The 11,483-nt window shown below is 44.8% G+C and overlaps 1 protein-coding gene across 2 annotated transcripts; it reads left to right on the forward strand.

Moving 5' to 3' along the window:
• The first annotated feature begins 538 nt into the window (after positions 1-538).
• On the forward strand, positions 539-11,477 carry Cldn2 (claudin 2). 2 transcript variants are annotated; one of them, XM_055618363.1, is made up of 2 exons: positions 539-600; positions 9,148-11,477. In XM_055618363.1, the coding sequence occupies exon 2, from the start codon at positions 9,330-9,332 to the stop codon at positions 10,020-10,022; it is 693 nt and encodes a 230-aa protein (XP_055474338.1). In that variant the 5' UTR covers positions 539-600; positions 9,148-9,329; the 3' UTR covers positions 10,023-11,477. The 2 variants fall into 2 exon arrangements, with proteins under 2 accessions (XP_055474338.1, XP_055474339.1); XM_055618364.1 differs by lacking the exon at positions 539-600 and adding an exon at positions 602-642.
• Positions 11,478-11,483: the final 6 nt, after the last annotated feature.

The raw sequence follows: 11,483 nt of genomic DNA on the forward strand, positions 1-11,483 counted from the left end.
AAACATGTTCTCCCGGGAAGTTGGCCTTAGAGGTGGAGTAGGGCTGGGGACTTTACCAAAGAACCACAGTGAGTTAAAGAGTTCCTGGAGGCCAGGCAGCACAGAACTCCAGTGCCAGGCCACTTTAGGCCCTAGTTCACCCAGGCTGTGTTTATGAAGGCTTACTTCCTGCTGAGCCTTGAGGCTGCAAGCCAGGGACACCTATTGGGCATAACAGAACACCCTTCTCTCCCCTCCCCCCAAAGCAGGAATGTTCTAAATTCCTCCTTGGCCCCAATCCCCCTCCCCACAAGGTTTCCCCTGGGCTCACAGAGGTTCACCACACAAAAGCCCAGCTGGAGTTTTTGAAAGGGTAAACATAAAACCCACCAAACATTTTTTAAGAGTACCTCAATCTTTTCCAGCCTCCAGGGGTTTAATTCTCATCTGTAAGAAGGCTCGGATTTACAGGTGGATTTTACAAAGCTGTGGCTAATAATTAGATATCCCTTATCATCATAGCCTGTGGCCCCTTGGACCCAGATTGTCTTTCCCAGGACCTAGGCTCCCAAGGAGCATCTGGGAGCTCTTCAAAAGAACAGCATCGTGAGTACCTGCTCTGTAAGTACCCTGGTGCAGTTGCTACCCTTCAGGCTCACAGAGGTGGGTAGTTTTTCAACCTAGCTTCAGTTACTGGAGCCCATGATGGAGTCAGGGTGGGCTGCCTTGTGATGCTGAACGAAGGGGATGGAAGTGGGCACAAGGCTCTATGTGTTTTCTTCAAGCTGTGCCAAGGTTTGCTGTCTTTTAAGGTGGAGGACGAGAAGGTCCGGTCTTCGGAGCAGGTTATTTAAAATGAAAGAACTAGGGAGAATACGGGGAGGTAAGGAGGTTGAGCTTTCCCTCTTGCCCGACCAGAGGGGTCTAAGCAGGAAGCCCCAAAGCACATCTAGGCATGAGAGTTCAGGGGACATGGGGCTCTCCTTTTAAACCCCTCAATCACTCTTCGCAAATGTCCCGCCTCAGACACTCTTCTTTTCAAGTGTTCTTAAAATTGGAATCAGAGCTAAAAAACGTTCACAGCAGCCAAGTTTCCTTTGTTTCATAAATCCTGCCTCTGTGTTTCCCAGTGCGTTAAACTATGCTTGCTTTTTCTTTGGTGATCACGACAAAAATAAGCTTCTCTTTAAAGACAATTATAAAATCTCTCACTCTAGATGCAGTTAATTCCTCAGCTGTCATCTATCAACTGGTGCAGAAAGGTAGATTGCAAAGAGATGGCTTTGACACCTACTCGAGCCCTTGGGACTTGGGAGTAGGGTACAGGGTTGAGAGTAGCTATCTCAGATTCCTCCAAAGAACTGTAAAATCAAGGGATGGAGAAATGAAGATGACCAGCAAACAGGCTCGAATGGCTTTCGTTCATAACAGAAGGCTATATCAGGTCTTTTTGTTTTTTGTTTTTTGTTTTTAGAGACAGGGTTTCTCTGTCTAACAGCCCTGGCTGTCCTGGCCTTGCTTTGTAGACCAGGCTGGCTTCAAACTCACAAAGATCCACTTGCCTTTGCCTCTGCCTCATTAAGGGCTGGGATTAAAGGTGTTAGCCACCATGCCCAGCCATAAGGTCTTTTCTTGAACCACAGACTCCTAATGGTTCTGTCACATTCATGCTTCTAGGTCAATAGAGCTATGCCAGGCACCATAGAAGCAGAGACTATCAAGGCGACTGGCCTGGTGAGAAGGAGTTAAGTCAGGAGCTGCTGTCAGTCTTGACCCTCTTAATCCTCTCCTGCAGTTCCAATCCTTCCACTAAGGAAGATTAGGTAAGGATCCAGGGGGAAACTTTCTTTGCCAGCTTTTAGCTATGGAGGATATTGGCTTCACTCCCAGCAGACAAATTCACCTCGGAAGGCCTAGAGTGTTTGTACCCCTAAATTATCTTAGGAGACTTTTAGAAGAACCTCTGAAAGAAAGGTTTCTTTAAAGCCCTCTGCTTCAAATAGCAGTTTACCAGTCTTCTGAATTCTTCTAGATGGTTGCCTGTCTCCACTACCTGATTCTAGATGAAGAAAAGCTTATTGATGAATAAAGTCAGAAATAAAGAACTGGGGGTGGGGCTTCTTCAAAGGTTCTAGACACAATTGAGACCAGAAACTAGAGCTTTGACACCCCTCCAGAACCCTTTTTCTTCACGGTGTCTGCCACTGCTCATCAAAGATGAATCCAGACTGGCTTACCTCACCACCCAGTCACTTGCTAGTTTGTCAACTTTGTCTTCCTGACCCCTGGGGGAGAATTAACTCCCAGGGAGCCACTTCTCCCATTTGAATAAACTCTGAGAGTGTCCCTACCTACTGCTGAGCTATGGCAACTCCCTTTCTGAAGATTCCAACTTTCAGTAAGGGCCTTTTCTTAACTGAGCTCCCAGATACTTCCCTCTCATGACTAAAAGTCAAGCCTGTCTCTCAAGATAGGTTTTTCTTCCGGAGAACCTTTGATTCCTTTGGGGAAACTGAGGGTTGCTGTTTTGTTTTAGTTTGCTTGGTTGTTTTTATTTTATTTTATTTTATTTTATTTTTGAGACAGAGTCTGTGTAGCCCAAGCTAGCCTCTAACTCACTACACTTTGGTTTCTACCTCCTGAGTGCTAGGATTTCAGGTATGTGTGCCACCATGCCTGGCTCAAGCTTCATTCTTTTGCCATCCCCAAAAAGCTGAGACCCAAGCTGTTTCTCTGAGAGCCAGGAGTTCTTTCCTAACAAATTCTTTTAGGTTGTGCTCCATTTTTTCTGAGTGTTTGAAGGGGAGGTATTTAAGTCACCCTCAGCAAGGAGTGTAGGAAAGTCCAAGGACAGTTCTCAGAAATGGATGATTATAACACTAAAGGATGACCAGCAAGTCTCCAGAAAAAAGGTAGCTGGCAAGGCAGGTGTAGAGAACTGCAACTACTCGGATACAGATGAACTCAAGTGCACATGTGTGGGTGGGGGTAGGGGTGGGGGTGGGGGAGCAGTCAGTCTAGAGGCATAAGGCATGAAATGGGAGGTTAATGGTTAGAGATAAAACTCAGAAGCAGAGTAGGAGGTCAGACAATAGAGAGCTTTGCCTGCTTTGGGCTGAACCTCTCGTCTTGAAAGGAATCAAAAGCTCCTAAGGTCTTTTAAGCATGGCAAAGTGTAGCATGACAGTTATGATTGCATTTATACTTTATAAACATCCCCCATGACTATCGTGATGATTGATTGCAAGGGCAGGGCTGGAGTGGAATTAGAGCGACAAATCTGAGGGACCTAGGTGATTTCCAAAGGACAAGAGATATTGATTGTGTGGTCTATAAAAGGCTAGGTAGTGGAGATGGAGCAAAAGAAATCTGTGTTTTATTTTGAAGGTATATTTGGCAAGACTTCATTATGATTATGAGTCAAGAAAATGTGAGAAAGCCAGTTGTAGTTGCTCATTCCTATAATTCTAGCATTCAGAGGCTGAAATGGAAGAGTGTCCACAAAATCAAAGTCAGCCTGGGGCATATAGCAAGACCTTATCACAAGATGAAGAAGAAATAAAGAAAATAGAAATGCTGAAGAATCCAGGCATACTGGTTGCATTACTGGCTGGCTAGTTATACTCACTTGTAGGATAGAGCATGCTGTGTGAGGAATAGTTTGAGGATGGGAAAAGAAGAGAGTAAGAGAATTCAGTTTTGTATATGTCAAGTTTGAGGTGCAATTAATACATTAATACAGTCATGGGTGGTCATTCCAAATTCAGTCGACTATACAAATCTTGAATTCAAAAGCGAGATTGGTTTTGGTATGGATTTAACATAACAGAGGTATAGATTTGACAACCATTGTCAAGCTAAAGCAAGAAGATTACTGGCAGTTTAAAGCTACCCTGGGATACATAGTAAGTACCAAGCCACAGCTAATTTTTTTTTCTTTTACTTTTCTAATTAATTCAATTTACATCTTGGTCAGAGGCCCCTTCCTCCTCTCCTCTCAGTCCCATCCTCCCTCTCACACCCTCCCTTCCTTATTCCTCAGAATAAGGGAGCCCTCTTACTCAGACACCCCAGCTCATCTATTCACATGAAGACTGAGTCAGGGGGAAGTGATCAAAAAGCAGGCAACATAGTCCATGTCAGAGATATCCCCCACTCCCATCACTAGTGAGCCCACATGAAGCCTAAAAGGCTGCCTAGATCCAGACCATGCATTGTCCTTGGTTGGTGGGCCCTGGTTGATTGGCTCTGTTGGTCATCTCTAGGTCCGTTTATCCTTCCACCCTCTTTTCTTGTAGACTCCCTATACGCTCCCCAATGTTTGGCTGTGAGTCTCAGTATGTTTTGAGGCGTTGCTGGATGGAGCATCTAAGAGGACAACTCTGGTAGGCAATACCAGAGTACCATTAATAGTGATAGGGGTTGGATTTCTTCCATGGGGAGGGTCTTAGGGTTGGATCCGACATTGGCTGGACATTCCTTAAATCTCTGCTTTATCTGTTCCATCTTTGTCTCTGCAGGTCTTATAGGTAGGGTAAGTTTTGGAAGGAGTTTTTGTGGATGGGTCGGTGATCTCCTCCATCCACTAGGAGCCTTGTCTAGATAAGGGGTGCCTCTTCAGTCTGCATGGCCTCTGCTGCTAGGAGACTTAGCTAGAGTTTCCTTCATATATTGTCACAGAGATGCCCCCACCCACCATTTCTCTTTTCTCTGCAGGCCTCCTGCCCTCTTTAAAAAGAGAGAGAGAGGAATGATAATATTGGAAGTGGCACTATAGAAAATAATGGAGAAGTCAGTTTTCTCAGGGGAGGGGCAAGGTAAGCTGACAGATATAAGAATATGAGATGTTAGAATAAGAAAAATGATTAACTTTGGTGAGAGCATTCTCAGTGGACTGCAAATGGCAGAAGTAGGTAGGGCTGCAGCAAGCAGAGAATTGTGTGCAAAGGTCAAATAGTGCTATTGATATTAAATGGGTTAAGGAAGTTTGCTGAAAAAGGAAAGGTCAAGACTGACAGTAACAGCTACACAGAGAGGAGGTATGGGGGAAGGGAGCTTTTAAAAGTGTGGGAAACATGTGAAGTATTTGACAGAAGGGTACTTACTATAGAGAAGTAGGATTGCCAAACAGCACTGAAGATTTTGCCTAGATGTGCATTTGAGACCTGGAGAGGCACAATTGTGACCAGACTAGCAGAAGAAAGCCAGTGACAGGAAAGGCCTTGCCCCTTGTCATAGCTGGTAATGGCAAAAGTTGGTAAATGGGCATTGGCACCTGCTCTGCATTGCCTTGTGTAGAAACCGCCATCATAGCAGTGCTGATGACCAGTGCTATCAACCCTGTGTCTTACACTGTGGAAACACAAGTTTAGAGTGTTTTTCACCTTCAACTAAGTAGGCAAGATTTTCAACCAATGGAGTTGAAAGGGAACGAAAGAAAGGGAGAGAAAGGGAACAAGAGGGAAAGAAAAGGAGAGCAGGAGGGCAAAGGAAAGAAGGAAACAGAGGAGCAACTGTTTAGTTCTTCATCTTGTATTCCTCTAGTTAGTCCTTCTTCTGATCTCCTTCATTCTCTGCATGGATAACATTGTGGTAACCCTTTCTCTGCAATGTTCACTGACTCAGAGCCTCATGGGCCCTTTCAACCCTGTTCACTGCTTTTATTGTTGCATTAAGAAGATGTATTTGAAGCTGAGTGAGCTGATGCATGCTTGTAATTCCAGCATTTAGAAGAACAAGGAAGGAGTTCAAGGACAGCCTGCATCACATAGCAAGTACCAGACCAGCCAGTGCTACATAGAAAGAAAGACTCTGTCTCCAAGTTTTTAAACAAAAGGTAGCTTGATTATTTTGGGGTAAGGCACCAAATAAAGCACACAAGATGCAGACATAAATAAGAAACCAATGCTGCCCTCAAGTAGCTCATGTACCAGCACAGAAAAAAATGAGTTTAAATAGAAAATTACAACATAACACAAGTATGTCATGCCCTTAGTTTCTTCATCTATTATATAGTAGAGATTATTAGTATATTTATCACAAAATAGTTGATAATTGAATGAATTAACACATATAAAGTGCTTATAATAGTCATAGAGGAAACACAGTTTAGTCTGGTATAATGCTTCTTGCCTGTATTCCTAACACTTGGATGGCTGAGTCAAGAAGACCATGAGTTTGAGGCTAGTTTGTGCTACACAGTGAGTTCCAGAAAGGGCTGGCTTACATAGTAAAATGCTGCCTCTAAACAAAAATGAAAAAAGAAAACAACAAAAAGAAGAAAAAAGTAGTATGTATGTTGCTGTTATTGTTGTTGTTATGATGATAATGGGAGTAAACGAATATGAGGTACTATAAGAATACAGAAGTGTCCTGGAGCAATTAATCAGTCATTAACAACACCGAGTGCTCTTCTAGAGGACCCAGGTTCAAATCTCCACACTGACATGGTGGCTCACACCATCTGTAACTCCAGTTACAGGGAATTCAATGCCCTCCTCTGGTACCCAAAGGCCCTGCACATATGGGCACACAGACATCCCCTCAGGCAAGACATTCACACATCTAAAAATAAAAATGAAAAAAAAATCTTTAGAAAAAAATTAGAAGAGGGACACTGGACCATGTCTAGAATGAGAGTTATCCTAGTAAGTTAAGGCATTCCTTAACAGTGCAGCCTGTGCTCAAATGTGAGAGTGAAACAACACATGACATTATTGAAGAGCTGCTAATAATTTAGTTCAGCCAGAGTATGGAGTAGAGCAGGTGAGTTGCAAGAGGTGAATCTGGGGAGGTCATGGAATGCAAACAAGTTTGGACTTTAAAATTTGACCAATGGTGAGCCATTGGAATGTCTTAGAGAAGGAACTTGCTGTGAAAGCATGAAAACCTGAGATCAGATCTGCAAGAACAATGTGAAAACAGAAAGCTGGGTGTGGAGGTGTGTGCACTTAGTGTGGGAGGGGAGGAGGAAGCAGATCACAGGACTTCACTTGTTAGCCAAAACAACAAGTTCTAGGTTCAGTGAGAAACCATTTCAAAAAGATATAAATAAAAAGGTGGAGGATGACATAGTTCAGCAAGCAAAGGCGTGTGCTGCCAAGTCTAACCCACCTGCATTTGATCCCCAGAACTCACATGGGGATCCTCTGACCTCCACATGCACACACATGCCGACACAGATACATGATAAAATAAAAAGCATTCAAAAACTCAAAATATAAAATAGAGAAAAATCTAGGGAGATACATGAAGTCAGTGCCTGGTCTCCACAGGCTGTTGCATCAAGTGCCCCTTCCCCCTCCAGTGAACATTGACACACACACACACACACACACACACACACACACATAGGCACGTGTAGACACACATTTTAAAAATGACTTCATTAGATTAGTGTGTTGAAAGATCTTCATGGCAACAATATGAAGACTGGATCGGAAGAGGAAAGACTAAGAGATATAAATAAAGGCCAGTTAATAAACTATTGTTTACCCAGGCAAGAAAGAAAGAATGGTGAATCCCTGCATTAAAAAGTAGTAGTAGAAATGAGAAGTGAGAGTTATGCATTTTGAATAATTTCAGTAGCTAGAACTAGTATAACTTTGTAGTTTTAAGATGCAGGGGTAAACAGGCACAGAGTGTCAAGGGTCACTACTGGGATATTGGTCTGGATGGAGACAATGTGGGACCCAGGCAAGAAGTGACCGGGAGGTCCAGAGGGAGAAGTACTGTGTTCTTTTGACTATGTCAAACTTGAAATTGCCATGAGATTTTTCATGCTCCCACCGAGCTAAATCCCAATCTGCTCTTCAAAGAGCTTTTTATTAGATGATTCCTTTGTCTTTGTTGGCTCCTTCTGAAAATTGAGATTTGGAAAGGAAAAAGATTAGGTAACAGGGTAGGTGTGCTTGTTCATCTCTAGAGTTTTAGTTCAGAGGGAATGGATTCTTGAGCAACGGGAAAAAGACATTTTAAAATATTTGTTTGTTTTATTTTATGAGTATGAGTGTTTTGCCTGTATGGTGCAGGTGCCCACAGAGGTCAGAAGAGGAAAACCACATCACCTGGAACTGGAATTACTGATGCTTGTGAGCCCCAGATAGAGGCTGGGAATTGAAGCTGGGCTCTCTAGAAGACCACTCAGTGCTTGTAACTGTTGAGCTGTCTCTCTAGCCCCCAAAAGAAATTTTGAGGGAAGTGAAGATGGGGTAGGAATGTTGTATTGGGTTAAAAATTAGTGGGCTGAATAGTCTTTCAGAACATGGGATGAGGTATGTAACTTCGACCTTTGTGTCTTGAGCCATGGAAAGAGTGAGAAATCTCTGAACGCAGCAAAATCCCGTTTATCACTGAATGCCTGCCTACCTCTCATAAAGCCCTCTAGTTCTGGAGCAGCTTCCTTTCCTTCCACCTTTTGTACCATCTCTGACAGCCAGGGACCCTGAGGACTCCTAAGACCTGGAATAGCTTTTCTCCAGAGTCCTCTCATGTCATTTGAGAGGCTGGCCATGGGATCACCTGTTAGGAGAGGAGCCAGGAAATACCTGTGTGTTATACCTTTAGGGGCCTTTATGCTACCTTGCAGGGAGGGATCTGGCCAAAGCTAGAAAGAAAGTTCTGATCTCCCAGAGTACGAGCCTTTGTTACCCACCCCAATGTGCCCTGGAAGTACATTATTGCCATAGGCAAAGTGATTCAGGGCTGTGCCACCACTGTTTAGTCCCTTTGAAGATTCAAGTAACTTCTGTCAAACTGGAATCAAAGGGCACATTCTAAGACATGTCCCACATGATCCATTCTCCTGGAGTTTAGCCCCAGTCTGCAATTGAGGGGCCCTGTGGTGTAGTTGCTTGGCAATAGGGTAAACAGCAGGCCTTGGAGACTGACAGTGGAGTTAGAACACCACAACCGCTATTGCCACCACTACCTTCTCGGAAAGCAGCCACCTGTCCAGCCCCTGCCTTTGTCTGACTGCCAACCTAACTCCATGTGCCTACGCAGGAGGTGATGACATTTTGGCTCAGCTTCCAAAGGTTTTTTTTTTTTTCCTTTCTTTCTCATGTGTTATTTTTAAAGATAACAAAGGTCAAAAGGCATCCAGCATTTTCTGGTTTCTCATAAGCTTCTGGTCAATATTTAATCTGGTTTATGGTTTTTTTTTTTAAGGTTTTCTAGATGCCTTCTTGAGCTTGCTTGTGGCCACCCACAGTTATTTGTACGGGCGAACGAAGTCAGCTTGCCAGAGACACTGTGAAATGAGGGATTAGAGGCTGGGATCCAAGAAGCAAGAGCAGCAGCCAAAAGACAAGCAAACAGGCTCCGAAGATACTTCTACTGAGAGGTGTGCCATGGCCTCCCTCGGTGTCCAACTGGTGGGCTATATCCTAGGCCTTTTGGGGCTACTAGGCACTTCGATTGCCATGCTGCTTCCCAACTGGCGAACAAGTTCTTACGTTGGTGCCAGCATCGTGACGGCAGTTGGCTTTTCCAAGGGCCTCTGGATGGAGTGTGCTACACAAAGCACAGGCATCACCCAGTGTGATATCTATAGCACTCTTTTGGGACTTCCTGCTGACATCCAGGCTGCCCAGGCCATGATGGTGACATCCAGTGCAATGTCCTCACTGGCCTGTATTATCTCGGTGGTGGGCATGCGATGCACGGTGTTCTTCCAGGAATCTCGAGCTAAGGACAGAGTGGCTGTAGTGGGGGGAGTCTTCTTCATCCTCGGCGGTATCCTGGGTTTCATCCCAGTGGCTTGGAATCTTCATGGCATCCTTCGGGACTTCTACTCACCACTGGTTCCTGACAGCATGAAATTTGAAATTGGAGAAGCTCTTTACCTGGGCATTATTTCAGCCCTCTTCTCTTTGGTAGCTGGAGTCATCCTCTGCTTTTCCTGCTCCACTCAGGGAAATCGTCCCAGCTACTATGATTGCTACCAGGCACAGCCTCTTGCCACTAGGAGCTCTCCAAGGCCTGGTCAACAGGCCAAAGCCAAGAGTGAGTTCAACTCCTACAGCCTGACTGGGTATGTGTGAAGAAACAGGGGCCAGAGCTGGGGGTGGGGTGGGTGGTGGCTGGTACTATTAAAAAAAAGTAGTGGACAATGCCCCCAGGGTCACAGGCAAAGGACATTGCCCCTGAATCATGTGTAAGGTGCTGCTGAGGATAGACCGACTTTGGCCATTGGATGCAGAAAGTCAGAGATGGGAACTAGTGTGACAGCATGTTGCTCGAATTGCCAAGGATATTCAACAAGCCAGCTCTTCTTTTTCCCTCATCTTGCCTCACCAAGGCACCTCCTAAACTAAAACTCCAAGTCCCATCCCTGCCACTTTTGGCTATGCCCAGAGACACTCTTATGCCCACTGGTCTACCTGGAGCTCCTTCCCCAAGCCCACGTAATCATATCTGATCAGCTGGCCATCTGTGATCAAAAGACCCTCTTCCCCTGGCTGAGGTTGCCTCTGAACTCAATTGCTGGGGGACAGAGAGAAGAAAAAGAGGTGGCTCCTGTGGGCATGTCTCTAGCTCCCTTCTCAAACTTCCATCCAAAGAAATGAATTGGTCAGTAATAGGCCCTGAAGCCTCTCTCCCAGTGTTATTATGAATTCAGCAAATCCAGACTGGGTTGTGAATGAACTGAAGGAAAGTTATCTCATGGCATCCAGCAGAAAGTAACTAACTGGGTGCAGAATGGGAATCAACCTGGGACCCAAAACCCACAAGAATCACTTCTCAGGGCACTTTCTATTATTCCCACACATTTGTGGGTCAGGATGGAAGCAGAGCTCTAGGAAAAAACAAGGCGGCAGCCCTCTGACTCCACCAAGGAATTGCCAAGAACCTGCAATTAACAACTCCCACTGAAATGTCTGCTTCCTTCTGGGGCATCTGACCTGGTCTCCTGGATAAACCACAAGGCTTGGAGCCCTAGACAAGGGTTTTCTGAGGGACAATAGACCAGATTTTCCAGAACGGCCCTTCAACATAGAAGCTCCAGAAGACTACAAAAGACATTATTGCTACTTAGCCCTGACCAAGAACAAATAAGGACTTTAGTATCAAGGGACTGGCTAGACATGTATGGTGGCTGTTGTGTGTGCTCCGCTGTTCCAGCGAGGCACCTCTACCAGAAACTTTAGACTTAATGGACAAACAACCCCCTGGGGTCTATACTCAGCATTACAGAGCCTCCGAAAGACCATAGCACCAAACAGGGGTTTTCGTCACTTTTTAATACTTGCATCATCTCCCATCAGAAGCTATTCTAGAAGGTATGCAAAAGTCTCCAGTGTGGAACATCCATGGCCAAGGTGTTGTGTTTAGGACCTGAGTGACAGATGAACTGCTGCCTGGGATTGTGCTTGAGGTGGGAGAACAGAGAATGGTTCTCAGTCAAACAGTTTCACCTCCAAGATCTTAAAATGCTCCATTTCCTTTGTGGTAGGTGTGTGTGTGTGTGTGTGTGTGTGTGTGTGTGTGTGTGTGTGTGTGTG

Source organism: Psammomys obesus, unplaced genomic scaffold (genome assembly GCF_907164565.1).
Source record: "Psammomys obesus unplaced genomic scaffold, mPsaObe1.curated_primary_1811, whole genome shotgun sequence".
NCBI classification, from domain to species: domain Eukaryota; kingdom Metazoa; phylum Chordata; class Mammalia; order Rodentia; family Muridae; genus Psammomys; species Psammomys obesus.

Excerpts from the sequence above, each read along its gene's own strand:
- Cldn2 (XM_055618363.1), top strand. The coding sequence starts at position 9,330 with ATGGCCTCCCTCGGTGTCCAACTGGTGGGCTATATCCTAGGCCTTTTG.